The sequence below is a fragment of the Staurois parvus genome, unplaced genomic scaffold (assembly GCF_062004578.1).
Source record: "Staurois parvus isolate SC_StPar_1 unplaced genomic scaffold, SC_StPar_1.0 ptg000064l, whole genome shotgun sequence".
NCBI classification, from domain to species: Eukaryota; Metazoa; Chordata; class Amphibia; order Anura; family Ranidae; genus Staurois; species Staurois parvus.
This window is the reverse complement of record NW_028317860.1, coordinates 5,200,538-5,219,745: the sequence shown is the minus strand read 5'-3', so window position 1 is coordinate 5,219,745 and position 19,208 is coordinate 5,200,538. Positions and strand designations below refer to the sequence as shown.

General features: G+C 41.4%; 2 protein-coding genes across 2 annotated transcripts in view; one reads left to right on the top strand and one right to left on the bottom strand.

Annotated features, from left to right (window-relative positions):
* Window positions 1–19,208, bottom strand: part of CNMD (chondromodulin) — a 159,876-nt gene that overhangs the window by 5,504 nt on the left and 135,164 nt on the right. The gene's annotated exons all lie outside the window — the stretch shown is intronic.
* The window catches only part of SUGT1 (SGT1 assembly cochaperone of MIS12 kinetochore complex), a 202,686-nt gene that overhangs the window by 183,102 nt on the left and 376 nt on the right, over window positions 1–19,208 (top strand). The window contains exons 12-13 of the mRNA XM_089668800.1: window positions 1,762–1,849; window positions 9,826–10,007. Of these exons, the coding sequence (XP_089524926.1) occupies window positions 1,762–1,849; window positions 9,826–10,007 (270 nt within the window). The remainder of the gene's footprint in view (window positions 1–1,761; window positions 1,850–9,825; window positions 10,008–19,208) is intronic.

The following is a 19,208-nucleotide window of genomic DNA, read 5'->3' as shown; positions in this document are numbered from 1 at the left end:
TGACCGTGGCCTGTTTATTGATTACATGCCTGCTGCCTGAAATGATCCTTTGCCTGTTTGCTGACCATGTCTCTGTCTGTGGCCTGAACTGATCCATCTGCGCATCTGACTATGTTCCTTCAAGATTTCCCAGCCATCCCCCATAGACATCTGCACTCCTGGAATCACAGGAACTCTTCTGTTCTTTTCTTAAGCTTCCAGTACTTCCTGGCCAGTGAATAGAGCATTCCTGGGGACAGTCATGTACCAGTAGGCTAGGCTTCCTTGGCTTATGGGAATGGAGACTGCTATAGGTGATGCTACCCTAAGCTATATTCCTTGAAAACTTGTAGAGAGGTGACAATTACTTTAAATTGCTTTTGATACAATTGGTTCATTTGTGTGATACACAAGATACAATATTCGGCATATAATCCATTCAAAAAGTGAAAAATCTCACTTATGTGGTATTTCCACATAGTTGGGAGGAGTTCAGAATGTATTTTGGGGTGTAATTCGAAAATGTATGCCTGTGTTGTGTGTGGGAAATATCTTATTAAATTGATAACTTAGAGAAAATTATTTTCTTTTTCTTTTTTTTTTTTTACACAGTCTGCATTTTCCAAAAACCTGTGGCAAAACAATGAAGTCTTCAAAAGACTTACCATGCCTCTTAAGAAAAATACCTTGGGATGTTTGCTTTACAAAATGTGGTCATTTTATGGTTATTTTTTACCGTCCTGGTTCTCCAGGACCTCCAAAAATGTGAGAGGTAGTCAGGAAATTATATGCGTAATTTATGTCCCTAGTATGCCTAAAAGTGCCTCTCTGTGGCTAGGCTGTGAAAAAGGCTAGGCATGTGGTATCACCATGCTCAGAAAGAGTAGAATGTGTTCTGGGGTGTAATTCTAAATATACCTATGCTGTGTGTTACAAGTATATTGATGAGAACTTTAAAAATAAATAAATTTTCATTTTTTTTCCTGCATTTTCCAAAAACCAAATACGATTTCTGTCAAGGGAAGTAATAGACTTCGTTCCCTTAGTGTGAGTCCAGGGGCTTCCATTACAGGAGCCACATGGGAGGGTGCTCCATGGGGAGCAACGCATCACACAAAAATATACAATGTTATTTCTTCTCCTTAATGAATTGGTGCATTAGTTTTGATGCTGGACATAGAAGTGCATTTATTATTTTTGGTTGCAGGAACCTGTAAAGCATTGCACCAGCGATCAGCAGATCGCTGGTGCCATGCAGGTCTCCTGAAGACTTGTCAGTATATCTACATACCCATGCGGGATGTAGGGGCAAGCAGATATACTGACAGGACGATTTGATGAACTACCATGGTGCTCCACTGGGTCGTGGCAGTTCATTGAGAACTACAAGCCGACAGCTGCTAAGGATGTCAGGACTTGTAGTTCATTCATTTACAGAACACTGAATGAATGACGTGGACGGAGCCCACGCGGCTTCACTGTTTTTAAAAAGTGACAGCTAGTACGAGCTGGGGATCGGGCAGCAGATGTATACCTGGGAACATGTTACATGTTCTACTCTAAAAACAGGTGGAACGTTTAACCAAAGGTGAACTTGTCTTTTAGCTTTGTCCATTGGAAGCTTTGCTTTTCTATGTGAAATTTTCTAATAGTGCTGTGAAAGTAATGCAATCTTTTGGTTCCTCCTGGTATAACCACTAATCCTTTCCTATAATTTTATATATGCACCTCACTAAAGGAATGCTATTTTAATATATATATTTGTACTTTTGTGCTTTATAGATTGAGATAAAAATGAAGAAGACAGAAGCTATTCGATGGGATAAACTAGAGGGTCAAGCAGATTATTATGCAAAACATTTTACACCAGGTATGTGCAATATTTCCACACAGTGTTTTAAAGTGATACTAAGGCATGTATATCCTTCATATAATGTAGGACACGTCAATAGTGAATTATATTGCACTTATAGTAGGCAATCTTCAGCTACTGTTTTGCCTAGGCCTGCTTTTGTTTGGTTGTATTGGACCCATCATATCAGTAAAGACATTCACTATAGCTAATAGCATGCCCTGTTCCTAGACCCAGGCCTCCTGAATACACAGGGCATCCAGAAAGTATTCATAATGGTTAACTTTTGCCACATTTTGTTATGTTGCAGCCTTATTCCAAAATGAATTGAATTAATTTTTTTCCTCAACATTCTACAAACAATACCCCATAATGACAACGTTTAAGAAGTTCGCTTTGAAATCTTTGCAATTTATTAAAAAAAACAAAACAAAAAAAACAATGTACATAAGAATTCACAGCCTTTCCTCCGTACTTTGTTGAAGCACCTTTAGCACCAATTACAGCCTCTAGTCGTTTTGAGTATGATGCTACAAGCTTGGCACACCTATTTTTAGGCAGTTTCTCCCATTCTTCTTTGCATTACCTCTCAAGCTTCATCAGGTTGGATGGGGAGCGTCAGTGCACAGCTATTTTCAGATCTCTCCAGAGATGTTCAATCAGGTTCAAGGCTGGGCCACTCCAGGACATTCACAGAGTTGGCCCATAGCCACTCCTTTGTTATGTGGGCTGTGTGCTTAGGGTCATTGTCCTGTTGAAAGATGAACCATCGCCTCAGTCTAAGGTCCAGAGTACTTCGTTCCTGACTAGTCTCTTCGTTCCTACCACTGAAAAACACCCCCACAGCATGATGCTGCCACTACCATGCTTCACTTAGGAATGGTATTGGCCAGGTGGTGAGTGGTGCCTGATTTCCTCCAGACATGACGCTTGGCATTCAGGCCAAAGAGTTCAATCTTTGTTTCATCAGACCAGAGAGTTTTGTTTCTCATGGTCTGAGAGTCCCTCAGGTGCCTTTTGGCAAATCCCAGGCGGGCTTCCATTTCCCTTTTACTGGGGGGTGGCTTCCGTCTATCCACTCTACCATACAAGCCTGATTGGTGGAGTGCTGCAGAGATGGTTGTTCTTCTGGAAGGTTCTCCTCTCTCCACAGAGAAATGCTGGAGCTCTTTCAGAGTGACCATCGGGTGCTTGGTTACCTCCCTGGCTAAGGCACGTCTCCCTCGATCGCTCATTTTGGCTGACCGGTCCGCTCTAGGAAGATTCCTGGTGGTTCCAAACTTCTTCGGATGATGGAGGCCACTGCTCATTGGGACCTTTAATGCTGCAGAAATTTTTCTGTACCCTTTCCTAGATCTGTGCCTTGATACAATCCTGTCTCAGAGGTCTACGGGCAATTCCTTGGATTTCATGGCTTGGTTTGTGCTCTGACATGCACTGTTAACTGGTACCTTATATAGACAGGTTTATGCCTTTCCTAACTGAATTCCCATAGGTGGATTCCAATCAAGTTGTGGAAAGATCTCAAGGATAATCAGTGGGAACAGTGGGATGCAGCAGAGCTCAATTTTGAGTGTCAAGTCAAAGGCTGTGAATACTTGTGTACATGTTTGGTTTTTTTTTTTTTTAATAAATTGCAAAGATTTTAAAACTAACTTCTTTCATGTTGTCATTATGGGGTATTGTTTGTAGAATGTTAAGGGAAAAATTGAATTCAATCCATTTTGGAATAAGGCTGTAACATAACAAAGTGTGGCAAAAATTAAGCGCTGTGAATACTTTCTGGATGCAATGCAATCTAGTATCAGGAGCAGGAGTGTAATTATATGACTATAGTACTTTGCTTATATTTTTTTTTGTCACAGGGCAGGGGTCTGTCTATTATACACTCTGAGCCAGCATTTTTTTGGGGGGGAGGAGGGGTTTTTTTTGTTTGTTTTTTTTCTTGCGCTGACAGGTTATTCAAGTGGTGAAACGGTCCAGTTTTTATTTAGCGTGGCAGCTCAAAGTCTGTTCTTCTATTGCTGCCTTTTATCTTTTAATGAAAAGAGAAGTTATCCTTTAGCGATATACTGTATTGGTTCACTGCTCCAAATCATTGAATTCAGGTGTTCTAATCACCTCTATGGCCACAGGTGTATAAAATCAAGCACCTAGGCCTGCAGACTGCCTAGACTTTCACAAACACTTGTGAAAGAATGAGTCGCTCTCAGTGAATTCAAGCGTGGTACCGTGATAGGTTGCCACCTGTGTAATAAGTCCATCCATTAAATTTCCTTGCTACTAAATATTCCACAGTCAACTGTTAGTGGTATTATAACAAAGTGGAAGCAACCGGGAACAACAGCAACTCAGCCATGTAGTGATAGTCCATGTAAAATGACAGTGGTGTCAGTGCATGCTGAAGCGTAAAGTGCGCAGAATTTGCCAATTGTCTGCAGAGTCAATAGCTAGAGACCTCCAATCTTCATGTCACCTTTGGATTAGCACAACAGTGCACAGAGAGTTTTATGGAATGTGTTTCAATGGCCGAGCAGCTGCATTCAAGCCTTACACCACCAAGTGCAATGCAAAGTGTCGAATGCAGTGGTGTAAAGCACGCCACCACTGGACTCTAGAGCAGTGGTGATGTGTTCTCTGGAGTAACAAATCACACTTCTCTGTCTGGCAATCTGATGGACATGTCTGGGTTTAGTGGTTGCCAGGAGAATGGTACATGCCTGACTGCATTGTGCCAAGTGTAATGTTTGGTGTAGGGGAGATTATGGTGTGGGATTGTTTTTCAGGAGTTAGGCTTGGCCCCTTAGTTCCAGTGAAGGGATCTCTTACGGCATCAGCATACCAAGACATTTTGGACAATTTCATGCTCCCAACTTTGTGGGAACCGTTTGGGGATGGCCCTTTCCTGTTCCAACATGACTGCACAACAGTGCTCGAAGCAAGGTCCATGAAAACATGGATGTATAGCAGGCAGCAGGGTTCATTCTTGGTCTTAACTAAACACTGTGCATTAGTGTAAATAGTCCCTGTGAAAGATGACAGTGCTACAGAATATAGAGGGGGAGGAGATCACTGCTGGCTGTAACTCCCCCATTGGAATGCCCATATATTGGGCTTTGTGGGGTGGAGCTACAGGCAGCACTTGCAGATAAAAATAATCATTTAATTTACAATCCACAGCATGGATTTGAACAAGGACAAGTGTGCACTGGATTCCCTGGTAGATTAGAAAAACATTTTTTTCTTATCTTCTGGTGATACTTCTCTTTTAAGAACATGTTCGTTTTCTATGTCTGAGTGGAAACAGGCATAGGAACCTGTGAAACACCTTTTGAATTGATGTGCCTGCCAAGCCTTCAGCTACTAAGACAAAAAAAATTAAGTTTTCTTTGTTTCTCTCAGGCCTTTGGTTCCAAGTCCAAACCCAGCTCTCACTTCTGCTAAAAGACTTCAACCTCTGAACCCTCCAAGTACAGGAACAAGCCCTCCTTGCAATGTGTGGGCATTGCCAGTTGTCAGGGGGGGGGGGGGGGGCATTTGTCACCTTTTGCAGCCATCTGCAGCCTCTGGACTATGGGTTCTCTGTACCTCTTGGGACCAAACGAGTGTTTTGGTCTCTGCCTCTAACCCGCTTCATGCTTTAACATTTTCCAAGGAAATATCTCTCCACTGTTTGAATATGGAATGTGCTGTGCAAGTCTACATATATTTCTTTTTTTTGGCAATTAAATTCTCTTTGCCCGTTCTGAAAGTTCCCATATAGGGCTCTCTGCCTCTCAAGTCCACCAATTCTAGGTGTATTAGACTTGTCATTATTTGAGCCTATAGTCTAAAGCAGGGTGTCAAACTCCATTTCATCGTGGGCCGTATAAGCATTATGGTTGCCTTCGAAGGGCTGGTTAGTAACTGTAAGCCTAGATGTCCAGAGCACCCCTCCCCACCCTTACATCAGATGTCAAGAATCCCACACCCTCCCTAACATCACTGTGCACCCCTTTTGGGGGCAGAGCTGGAAAACCGAAAGTGCAGGGTCTGGAGGAAGACCAGAGGATGAGTGAAGTCCGTTACCAGAGTCTGCTGAATGCTGAGACCAGGGGAGGCAGAGATGAGGAGGGGGTGCTGCAGCTGCACTGGGAGGTGCAGGATTTGGCAGAGGATTCTATTTTCCTCTCTGCTGCCGACTGCTGAGACTAGGTGTGGGCAGAGACAAGGGGGTACCTGCAGGAGAGGTTAAAGGGCCACATGAAATGGCCTGGAGGACTGGATTTGGCCCTCTGGCCTTGTGTTTGACACCTGTGGTCTAAAGGATAGTGTCTTATCCTTCCCTGCTAAGGCACACTCCACTAGTTCTGTGTGCATCTCATGGGTGTCTCGACATCAGGCGTCCGTTTCCCAGATTAGCAAGACTGCCATCTGGTCTGCTAGTCACACTTTTAGACTGACACTAAAAGATATGTTTACTCCAAATATAATGTTTACATTTCACTCCTTAATGGCCCTGTAATCTATTTTTCATTAAATCTGACTGGGTTTTTCTGCTTCCTTGTAAAATTTCCTTGAGTTTCTGAACATCTCCTTCTCCCTCTTACTTCCATTTGTTTGGAACAGATACTACGCCTTCTTTGTGGTTATGTGCACTACTCTAAGCATGATACAAATTCCATAGTACCTATTTCATCTCGGGTGCAAGCAAATGAGGGTTGCTACATTCCTAGATATGGTGGGACATTTGAGAATGAACTTAGCCACCCTCTAACAGAATGTTGAATCTATGCCACCAATAATAATAAAAGAAAAAAAAAAAAAAAGTTCTATCTCCATTGAGACATTCTCTATAGCTATCCTGTTCTATGTTGATCTCAGACACTCACTAACCATGTCACTTGTGAAAATGAGGAGACCTTAAAATTTTCTCATGGACAGTACGCAAATCTGTGGCCTCTCGGCAGCTGGCCCTTGATGCCGAGTGGCCGCATATTTGCATACCATGTGTAAACAAACGTGCTGAGAGTGCGCACTCCCAGCACATGTCGGCATCCCATGGAAAGGTCCCTTTCTCTCCTTGCGATTGTTACCTTTCCAATCGTGTGACTGCTGTGACAGCCAGTCACGGCGGTCACATGACCCTAAACCCTGCCAGCGTCTGAAACCCCCTTAAAGGGCCAGGAGGCGCCAGCGTGAAGGGGTTAAGAGGACATTCACTAAACCCAAAAAAGACAGCATACTCCTTTGTCCAAGCCTCTATAGCGAACGCCTACCAAGAAAGTTGTATAAAGTCCCACACCTTTTACATAAAATTGACCCCCATATACCATCTCTATGCTGTAGATGCCACCAAAGCGGAGGGTTATTTACTCCACATATTTTGGGAATGTCCTTCCTTACAGAATTTTTGGACATGGGTGTGTCTTTTGCGGGAGATCCAGCAGCATGCCTATTGCACGTTACCCCCAATGTTGAAACGCTACAAAAACTCTCTTCTCAAACACCTTCTCGGTGCTGCTAATGCTTGCATATCAGTCACGTGGAAGAATTATTCTCCACCTACTATTGAGCAATGGCTAGACCAGCCTTTTTCAACTGGGTCGGGTGCAGCATCTTGGGGTGTCATCTGAGGTCATCGGGGGTACTGTGGCATATTGGTTAAAATTCAAAGATCAGCCTAAGCTCCTGCTGCTCCGCCGGACTGTTAATTGTCACAAGGAGAGCTCGGTAAGCATAGTGAATTGCAGAACAGGGCAGGGGAGGCGTCTTCCTGAGTCTCGAGCTCTCCCTACAGGGTGGTACTGTGAAGTACAGTGTTGATAAAAGTACAGTACTGCAAATTTTGTAAAACGGCTGTGTGTGTGTACTGTATGTTACTTTTAACCTTAACCCCTAATTCCATACAATCAGAACAGCCACCCCCCAAAAAGCGACCCATGGATCATTTTAAAGAGGCATTTGACAGGCAGTGAAGTGTCAATTTGTCACCTCACCACCTGTTTTAAAGGATAAGTTCTCCTTTGGAACATGTTGCATGTTCCACCTATTTTTAGGGTGTAACATGTTCCCATAGCCACAGCCGTGCCCGCTACCCCCCCCCCCTCCCTCTGACAGATAGTATGGGGAGAAGTCTCCCCGTACTATCTGTCAAATTTGAAAACAGCATGGCCATGCAGGGCTCCACCTACACGGCCACATCACTCATTCACAGAGGTTCTGTGAATGAGTGCCTACAAGTCACGGCAGCTTTAGTGGCTGTCGGCTTGTTCAATGAACTACTACGGTGCTGTGGAGCGCCTTGGTAGTTAATTCAAGCTTGCTGTCAGAATATCTACTCGCTCGTACATCCCGTACGGCAAGCAGATATTCTGACAGGCCTGCAGGAGACCTGCATGGCATCAGCGATCTACTGATCGATGGTGTAATGCTTTACATGCTCCTTTGGACAAAAGTAATAAATGCTAATTTTTTTTACCTGCAAAAAAATTTACATTTATTACTTTTGTCCAAAAGGTCAACTTATCCTTCAACCCCCTAAATGCAGCACTACCATGCCGCAACCATTTGCAATTCATGTAGTTGCAGGGAGACCTCATTCACCTGGGGGTATACTTCTTGACCCTGCCACATCATGTGTACGACCGTGGCTGCTGCCTCTGCATCCAAATAGGGAGCAGTTGGGGGTTGTAAATACGCAGCTAAATAGCTTGGTTTACAGCCTCCGCCCAACCTCCATGTGTGAAAAAGCCTTTGGTTCACATTTGTATGGCTGTGTGCTGCTTGTAGGGCATTCATTTGAGTGGGCTGCACTACCCACTGAAATACAGGGAAAGAAGTCCCCAATATTTAATTTTTTTTTTTTTTAATTGTGCTCCACAGATTTGCCACACACTAAAACCTGCCACGTTTGCCAATGCATGGGGGTACCATAAGAATTATTGTGATTGATGCGCGTCTGCTAAAAATCAGCACACAGTAATGTGAACCAAGGCTTAGACTGGGGTGCCTCAAGACTGAAAATATGTTAAGAGCACTCAAATGGAAAAAGGTAGAAAAACAAGTACCAGTATCTGACATACAGTTGATGGAGCAGTTAACGGCTGTCCTGAGAAATCAAATGGAAAAATCCTTTAAGATCTGGACCCCTTGGTCCATCCACAGAGACTTCTGAGACCGTGTGAATCAGCTGCATAAAATGACCCTCTGGGCAGTGGGCTGTGGGAGCTGTCCCCCTCTCAAACACCCCACCCAGCCATCCCCCGTTCCTATTCCCGTTCCCTACCATTATCCCCCTCCCCCCATTTTTTTTGTCTGCCGGGCTTTCTTTCAGTCTTTATTTCCTTTCCCTACTTTTTGTCCCACACTCACCTTTAATTTTGCCACTATTTTTCACAGCCCCTTTGGTATGTTTCTCTTCCCCTCCTGGAAAATGTAAAACTGGAGATTAGAGCTCTGGTTACCCACTTGTCATTCTAGAGTTTTGGTTACCCACATGTCATTCAGTTTATTTTTCGTTATTATCCCTGCCTCGGACTAATTGATATATGAATGACTATTTGTCAATGACATTGAATGTAGACCTTTGTTAGATGACACTGCCAGTTTCGGATATAAGATAAATAATGCTGCCCTCTGAGTTATCAAGCCTTTCTTGACCCTTTATTCTGTGGGCCTGTCAGCATTCATTTGCTGTGTTGCCAACCCCTCAGTTTGACTGCTTATGGATATCCTATGCTCTAGACTTTATGGCTTTTATTTACATTTATTTTCACCAACGAGTGCATATACTGTATTAATCTTTACAAAATAATATAACATTATGTACCATTTCTCCTTGATATCTGAAAATTGCCTGAAAAGTTAACTTGTATAAAAACAATATATTTTTTTTTTTATATAAATAGTCTGATCATCAGATAAATGACAGTAAAAACTATTTATTTTAATCACCATTAACTACAAACTTACTGTGCTTATTCTGATCCATCTGCTGTGTTTTATGTTCCCAGATTCTTTGCACAAATACCCAACATCTTCTCACTATACCAGGAACTGGGATAAGCTGGTTGGTGAAATCAAAGAGGAGGAGAAAACTGAAAAACTGGAGGGAGATGCAGCACTTAACCAGTTATTCCAACAGATTTATTCAGATGGCAATGATGAAGTAAAACGTGCCATGAACAAATCATTTGTAAGTATGAGAAGCATCTGCAAATGTTGAACAACCTTACTGAATTATAACCAAAATGCTTTTAGTATGAAATGTTTTGCATGAGACAAGTACTAAAGATCTGCAGATCTATCTATCTCTATTCTTCTTTTGCTGAGACCAAAAGTTAGCTAGTAGCCTGGTATGTAAACAAAAGGGCAGCGCTAATAAAATGACATAAAGATACAAATTATATAGTGAATAAGAGGTGAGTCCAAAATAGATAGTGGTGACAGTCCCAAAGTGGTCAGCTGAATTTTTCAATTATGCTTCTACATTTAGCTCTCCACCAGCAATGACAGCATTGTGATCCACCACCATGAGCCACAGATACGCTTACCAGAGCAAATGGACTCTTACAATTAAGAAAGCCTCTAAATGCACTTTTTGTCTCCAAATGATCACCACATGAAATAATGTGCACTTCCTCCTGCAAAGCAGATATCATGTTGCAAGCTAAAACCTCAGACTTGCATCATTTGGCAAAAGTATAAAAGAGAGCCAGAGAGGCTACATAGTATAAAACTGTAATATAGGGAATTAGAAGGCTAAAACACACACAATAATATATTTCATGTGCACTAAAGAGAATCCAGCTGGACCTGGGAGTCAGACAGACCGTTTCCATGTATCAGTGTATATGATGACGCCGCAAGCATTTGCTCCATCCTACGCATTTCATCATATCTGACATTGTCTGGGGCATAGCTTATTTTGTCTTTTCCAAATTTCAACATTCCGGGTCAACTTTCTCTCCCACTTGATAGATATTAGTGTGAACATCTTAACATATAGTGTGTGTATATACTGTATGTGTGTGAATGCACACAATGAAAAAAAAAATCATTAAATGTGTGTATATATATGTATGTATGTATATATATATATATATATATATATGTGTGTGTGTGTGTGTGTGTGTGTGTGTGTGTGTGTGTGTGTGTGTGTGTGTGTGTGTGTGTGTGTGTGTGTGTGTGTGTGTGTGTGTGTGTGTGTGTGTGTGTGTGTGTGTGTGTGTGTGTGTGTATATACATACATACATACATATATACACAGCGGATAAAATAAGTATTGAACACGTCGCCATTTTTTCTCAGTATATATATTTTTAAAGGTGCTATTGACATGAAAACTAAACCGCATGTCAGTAACAACCCATGCAATTCATACATACAAATAAACCAAAACAAATACATTCAGAAATTATGTGTAATAAAATGGAATGGTACATTGAAAAAGTATTGAACACGCTAACTGAAATGTATTTAATACTTTGTACAAAATCCTTTCTTGGTAATGACAGCTTCAAGACACCTCTTGTATGGAGAAACTACTCACATGCATTGCTCAGGTGTGATTTTGGAACATTCTTCCACACAGTCTTCAAATCTTGAAGGTTCTGTGGGCCTCTTCTATGAACTCTGATCTTTAGTTCTTTCCATAGATTTTCTTATTGGATTCAAGTCAGGTGATTGGCTGGCCCATTCTAGCAGCTTTATTTTCTTTCTTTGAAACCAATTGAGAGTTTCCTTGGCTTTGTGTTTGGGATCATTGTCTTGCTGAAATGTCCACCCTTGCTTCATCTTCATCATCCTGGTAGATGGCAGCAGATTTTTATCAAGAATGTCTTGGTATATATTTCCATTCATCCTTCCTTCAATGACATGAAGTTTGCCAGTACCATAGGCTGAAAAACAGCCCTGCACCATGATGTTCCCGCCTCCAAACTTCACTGTTTGGTATGGTGTTTTTGGGGTGATGTGCAGTACCATTTGACCTCCAAAATGGTGAGTATTATGGCATCCAAAGAGTTCAGTTTTAGTCTCATCTGATCAGACTATATTCTCCCAGTATTTTACAGACTTGTCTAAATGTTGTGCAGCAAACTTTAAACTAGCTTCATTTCAACATGCTTTTTCTTCAGCAATGGAGTCTTATGTGGTGAGTGTGCATACAGGCCATGGCGGTTAAGTGCATTATTTGTTTGTTTGTTTGTTTTTGTTTTTTTTTTTTTGTTTTTTTCAAACACTTAAACCTGATAATTCCAAGTCTTTCTGAAGCTCTCCAGAAGTGGTCCTTGGACAACTCTTCTAATAATTCTTTAAACTCCTCTGTCAGAAATCTTGCGAGGAGTGCTTGATTGTGGCTGGTTTACGGTTAAAGGAGGTTCTTTCCACTTCCGGATTATGACCCCAAGAGTAGTCACTGGAACATTCAGAAGTTTAGAAATCCTTCTGTAACCAATACCATCAAGTATGTTTTGCAACAAAAAGGTTGCGAAAGTCTTAAGAGAGCTCTTTGCTTTTACCCATCATGAGATGTGATACCTTAGTAATGGCACCTTTTTATAGGCCATCAGTTGAGACTGAGCCAGCTGATATTAATTTGCACTGACAAGGGGAAGGATTGCTTTCTAATTACTGATACATTTGTCTTGGTTTTCCATGCCTTTTGCACCACCTTTTCTTCACGTGTTCAGAACTTTTTCCCTGTGTCATTCCATTTTATTTCTGAACTTATTTGTTTTGGTTTCTTTGTATGTATGGATTGCATGGGTTGTTAGCGACATGTGGTGACAATTTCATGTCAATAGCATCTTTAGAAATCTGTTTACTGAGTAAAATGGTGACGTGATCAATACTTATTTTACCCGCTGTGTGTGTGTATGTATGCGTGTGTGTGTGTGTGTGTGTATATATGTATGTATGTATGTATATATATATATCTCCTAGATTGTAAGCTCCAAGGAGCAGGGCCCTCCTATCCCTCTTGTATTGAACTGTATTGTTACTGTATTGTCTCTCGTTATATTGTAAAGCACTGAGCAAACTGTTGGCTCTATATAAATCCTGTATAATAATATATATTACACACACACACGATCAGCCATAACTTTATGACCACTGGCAGATAAAGTGAATAACATTCATAATCTCATTACGGTGCCATCTGAAAGCAGGTGAGACATATTAGGCAGCAAGTGAACATGTTGTTCCTGAAGTTTGTGTTGAAAGCAGAAAATAAATGGGTAAACATAAGGATTTCAGCAACTGATCAGGGCCAAATTGTAATGGTTAGATGACTAGGTCATAGCAAAACTTCAGCTCCTGTGGGTTATTTTCTTTCTGAAGTGGTCCAATCCAATAGAAAAGCTACTGGAGCACAAATTGCTGAAAACGTTAATGCCGATTGTGTTCGGTGACTGAACACACAGCACATTGCATTTGTTTTGTATAAGTTGTGTAGCTGCAAGACTGGTCAGACTGCCCATGCTGACCTGTGTCCTCAGGCAAAAGCGCCTACAATGGGTATATGAACATCAGAACTGGAGCATGGAGCAATGGAAGGTGACCTAGTCTGATGAATCAGGTTTTCTTTTACATCATGTGGATGGCTTTGTGCATTTGAATCACCTACCTGGGGAAGAGATGGCACCTGGATGCACTGAGGAGAGGAAAAATCAAGTCTGATCCAAGGAGGCTCCACCTCACAAATTACAGGACTTAAAGAATCTGCTACTGCTGGCTTGGTGCCAGATACCACAACATATCTTCAGAGGTCTAGTGGAGTCCATGCATCAATGGGTCAGGGCTGTTTTGTCTGCAAAAAAGGGGGAACTACTCAATATTAGTTGGGTGGTCATAAAATGATGGCTGATCAGTGTCTATATCTTGTATTAACATATTCTGTGTTTAGTTACAGACAGCATAAATTAAGCGTGTATACATATATTGCATATAAAAGGAAGAGGGCCCTGGTAGATCTGTCTGTACATTTCTCCTACGATTGCCATTGTGATCCAGCTAAAGTTCTTGTTACTGCAGATAGAGCAGTATATAATCTTGTGGAAAAATTAGCAGAGACTACATTACTGCCTTGTATGGCCTGAAGTCAAGTGAGACAATCCTGGTCTCCGTAAGGTAAAGGCTAAAAGATCTTGCTGCCAGAGCAGATTCAGGTGACCGTGGTTGGACACGCAAGTGTGTCCAGCTCAATCACTGCAGGTGATCACTGGCTGTGCAAATAGGCACAAATGGCTAGGGCCACTGCCAACCTGTTATTGCTGTGTATGGGCTCAGTGGCCACAGCTATCTGCTTGCAGCTGTCAAACCCAGCAGCAGGAATCCAATTCCTACTAGTAGGATTTGCACCGTGGCTAAATGCCTGTGCAAATGTAGCCTAATGTATGAGAAAGTCGGCATGACGGGGTGGCTTTTTAGGAAACTGAATTTATATGTTATTGAACTTGGTTCATGTTTTTTGTGTTGTGCTTAGAATTGGGCGTTAAGGCCAGGATTGGTCAAAGCATGTCAGCGAGATTACTTTAATCATGTTACTTGTATGAATAAAGTTTTTTTTCTTAGCAGGTTTGGGGCCAAGAGTCTTGGCTGTTTTGTATATGGACTGTTGCTCTCTGGAAAAGTGTAGCCGTGCACCATTTTCTATGAGCAAATCTTATCAATTGAAGTCTTTGTATTTCTGTTGGTACAGGTTTCCTTAAAATTATACCTTAAGCCAGAACCATTTTTCTTTCATTTTAAAGTGGACGCTTTCAGATGTGTACACAAAAGGAAGTAAAAGGAAATCTCTCCAAAGTAAAAGGAATAACCCTCTATGACATTTGTCACCATAAAAAGTGTCCTCATTGGATGATTTACTCTCTATTCTTGTTACGGTCATAACATGACTTGATGTTTCCCTCATATTCAGTCCCAGCAACTGGTCATCAGAACAACAGAATGAATCTACCTAATGGGGACACAGTCTATATAAATCGTACGGGGGGTTCTAACCCTCTAACTAGTCTATCTGAAACTTAAAGCTCAAGGGCCTGTTTACTGTGCCTTTAAAAAGTTAATCTGGCCCAAGCTGTCCCCATTTTGAATCAAAATCAAGTTGAGCCCTGCCTAGCCATTCACAGAAACTTTATAATTTATGAATAAATGCAAAGCTTCCACTGATGGGCTGAGTCTGAGATTGTGATGTCATCCGCTTCAGGCAATCTGAGAAACATTTGTATTTATTCAAAGAATATATAGCTTCCTGTGAATAGCTGAGCAATGCACAGCGGCTGCCAGAACTCAGCACTGTATATAGCTAAAGCTCCCAGCAAGTGCTTCTGTTAGCAAAAGAAAGTTTGTTTGGGACAAACTATTTAAAGGCACTGTAAACAAAAAAAAAAAGTTTTTGTCACTAGACAAACTTTATAATATATCTGAACCATTTTGCTGCGGTTTTCTCTTCATGTGGAAATATACAGTACTGCACAAAAGTTTTAGTCGTCAATGGAAAAAAAAATATACAGTAAAAGGCAGCAGGTTGGTTCCAAATTCATTCTGCAAGAGGACAATGACCCCAGACATAGAGGATAAAGTCAAAGGAATTTCCTCATCAAAATGAAAAACAAGGTGTCCTGAAAGAGATTGTGTGGCCCCACGGAGCCCTGATCTCTGCACAACTGAGTCTCTCTGGGGTTATATGAAGGAAAAGAGAAGCAATTGGGACAACCTTTGTTGTTTGATGAAAAATAACTATTAATTCCATTATTTATGAACTTTTTCACAAGTGCCTAAAACTTATGCACAGTACTGCATTTTTCTAAATAAATTTGTACCTTTTTAATACTGGATCAGCATCTATCGTAGCTGATCCCACATCCCCCAAGTGCTTGGCTTGAGGTAATTGAGGACTAGAAGTGATAAATACTTATTTAAGTGGTTCTTCAACCCACTTACCACTAAATCCATTGGGGCCAATATAAGTCTTACTCTAAAGGTGAAGACTACATGGAAGGTTTTTTTGAACTATAGTGACCTCTGCCCTATTTACATTCATTGCTACTTGTTCATGTGTCCCCACAAAACTTTTCCCCACAAAACTTACCAGCGTTCGGTTTACTATATCGGTTGTGAATATATGGATTTATTTTTATGGTCTCCCTTCTGTTTAATTTCTCTTCTTTATTGCCAAGTTCATTGGTAGCAATCTATTTCATTAAAAACAAAATAATATAAAATTGTGTCGCGCTCAAAAAAGGATTGATTTGAATTTTTTTTCTTGAAATACTGTTTTTCCCAGGACTGCAACTGCATCAGCTTCAGGATTGAAAAATGACTGATGCAGGAAAGAAAATTAAAATCTTTTTGTGCAATAAAATCCTGCTAGCCCTATTTAAAAATGTGACTAATAATATTTTATAGAACTTCCATTTTAGCAGTGTGAAATTAGATATCTGAAATTTAGTACGAGAAAAAAAGCACCTTTTGAGTAAAGTGCAAAGATTATTCACAATGCACGCGTTGCTTGCCTGGTAATGCAATTATTGATACATAAGCCAGCCTTGTTTTAATTGCTATTTTGAACTTGCTGAGAAAAAATGTTTTGCTGCTATTCAAGTGGCATGACAGGAAATTGTTGGATCAGTCAGAGAATATTTTATTTAACCATATTGTATAAAACCATGACACTACCTGCCTTGAGATTTGCATGTGCTTGCGTGAGTTTCCCTGGGTATTCTGGTTTCCTCCCTCATTTCAAAGACATGCTGCTAGGTTAATTGGCTCCTGTCTAAATTGGCCCTAGTATGTACAGTATCTCACAGAAGTGAATACACTCCTCACATTTTTGTAAATATTTTATTCTATCTTTTCATGTGACAACACTGAAGAAATTACACTTTGCTACAATGTAAAGCAGTGAGTGTACAGTTTGTATAACATGTAAATTTGCTGTCCCCTCAAAACAAAAGTGAGTACAGCCCTAAGTGAAAATGTCCAAATTGGGCACAATTGGCCATTTTACCTCCCCGTTGTCATGTCACTCATTAGTGTTACAAGGTCTCAGGTGTGAATGGGGAGCAGGTGTGTTAAATTTGGTGTTATCGCTCTCACTCTCTTTTATACTGGTCACTGGAAGTTCAACATGGCAAAGAACTCTGAGGATCTGAAAAAAAAAAATTGTTGCTCTACATAAAGATGGCCTAGGCTATAAGAATATTGCCAAGACCCTGAAACTGAGCTGCAGCACGGTGGCTTAGACCATACAGCGGTTTAACAGGACAGGTTCCACTCGGAACAGGCCTTGCCATGGTTGACAAAGAAGTTGAGTGCAAATGCTCAGCATCATATCCAGAAGTTGTCTTTGGGAAATAGACGTATGAGTGCTGCCAGCATTGCTGCAGAGGTTGAAGGGGTGGGGGGTCAGCCTGTCAGTGCTCAGACCATACGCCGCACACTGCATCAAATTGGTCTGCATGGCTGTCGTCCCAGAAGGAAGCCTCTTCTAAAGACGATGCACAAGAAAGCCCACAAACAGTTTGCTGAAGACAAGCAGACTAAGGACTTGGATTACTGGAACAATGTCCTGTGGTCTGATGAGACCAAGATAAACTTTAGTTCAGATGGTGTCAAGCGTGTGTGGCGGCAACCAGGTGAAGAGTACAAAGACAAGCGTGTCTTGCCTACAGCCAAGCATGGTGGTGGGAGTGTCATGGTCTGGGGCTGTATGAGTGCTGCTGGCACTGGGGAGCTACAGTTCATTGAGGGAACCATGAATGCCAACATGTACTGTGACATACTGAAGCAGACCATGATACCCTCCCTTCGGAGACTGGGCAGCAGGACAGTATTCCAACATAAGAACCCCAAACACACCTCCAAGACGACCACTGCTTTGCTAAAGAAGCTGAGGGTAAAGGTGATGGACTGGCCAAGCATGTCTGCAGACCTAAACCCTATTGAGCATCTATGGGGCATTCTCAAACGGAAGGTGGAGGAGCACAAGGACTCTAACATCCACCAGCTCCGTGATGTCGTCATGCAGAGTGGAAGAGGACTCCAGTGGCAACCTATGAAGCTCTGGTGAACTCCATGCCCAAGACGGTTAAGGCAGTGCTGGGAAAATAATGGTGGCCACACAAAATATTGACACTTTGGGCCCAATTTAGACATTTTCACTCACTTTTGCTGCCAGCGGTTTAGACATTAATGGCTGTGTGTTGAGTTATTTTGAGGGGACAGCAAATTTACACTGTTATACAAGCTGTACACTCACTACTTTACATTGTAGCAAAGTGTCATTTCTTCAGTGTTGTCACATGAAAAGATAGAATAAAATATTTACAAAAATGTGAGGGGTGTACTCACTTCTGTGAGATACTGTATATGTATGAATGGGAGTTGTAAACCCTAGATCGTAAGTTCCTTGAGTGTAGGGACTGATATGAACGTACAATATATATGCATAAAGCGCTGCTTAAATTGATAGCGCTATATAAATACCTGAAATAAAACTGATGCCAAGTCTGTTTTTACATTTACCCTCACTGCCTTACATAAATGATCTCCTGAGAGAGGTTTTCATATACAGTACTTACTTCTGTCGGGTTGCTGCACTAAAATTTTTAAATGCTTTAGCCAGATTCTTGTACTTGTCAGGGACCCAGTGCATGAATCTGACCGATCCTAGCAGTTAGGTAGAGTATCCATATTGGACATCGCTTTCTCATTGTGGTCCCCCTACCTACTGTGTCTGTTAGACTGACAGGCTCATGGCTGAGAAGTTCTGTAGTGCAGTGAGTAGAACCGAAACGATTAAAAACAAAAGCAATACAATTTGTTATAATTTTACAAAAAAAAAAAAATCCTTGAAAAATAGTACACCATTGTTACCACTGTGAATTCAGTCTGTACCTGCCACTTTCTTGACACAATTGTATTTTGATCATTTCTGCAAACCTTGGTATGTTCTATGGGCCTTTTTAACATCTTTATGTCTCAAGGAACCAACCATGGCTGTCTCTTCTTGCTTTTAACTCATTGCAGAGATATAACCTAAACTCACATCCCCTGGGATGTCCAGTCACAATGCGGGAAGTGATGCAGTACCTCTGTTGTGACAGAGACCCGTACATGTATATTGTAAAGTGGGGAGAGCTTAGAACATCTGCTTGGTTTTCTAATGCTCTGGCTCCTCAATCACATCAGCACCCTCTCATCTCCTGTCCTGTTTTCAGCAGGACAGGAAGTGAGGGGAAATATGCCAGTAAAGACACAAACCGCAAAACTTCATGAAATGTATGACTCTTACCCACTCATCTTACGAAATGGGCCATAATGTACAAGTGACCTTCATGTTTTATCAGCTTTTCCATGTTTGCTGACAATATTTCTCAATATCTGTCTT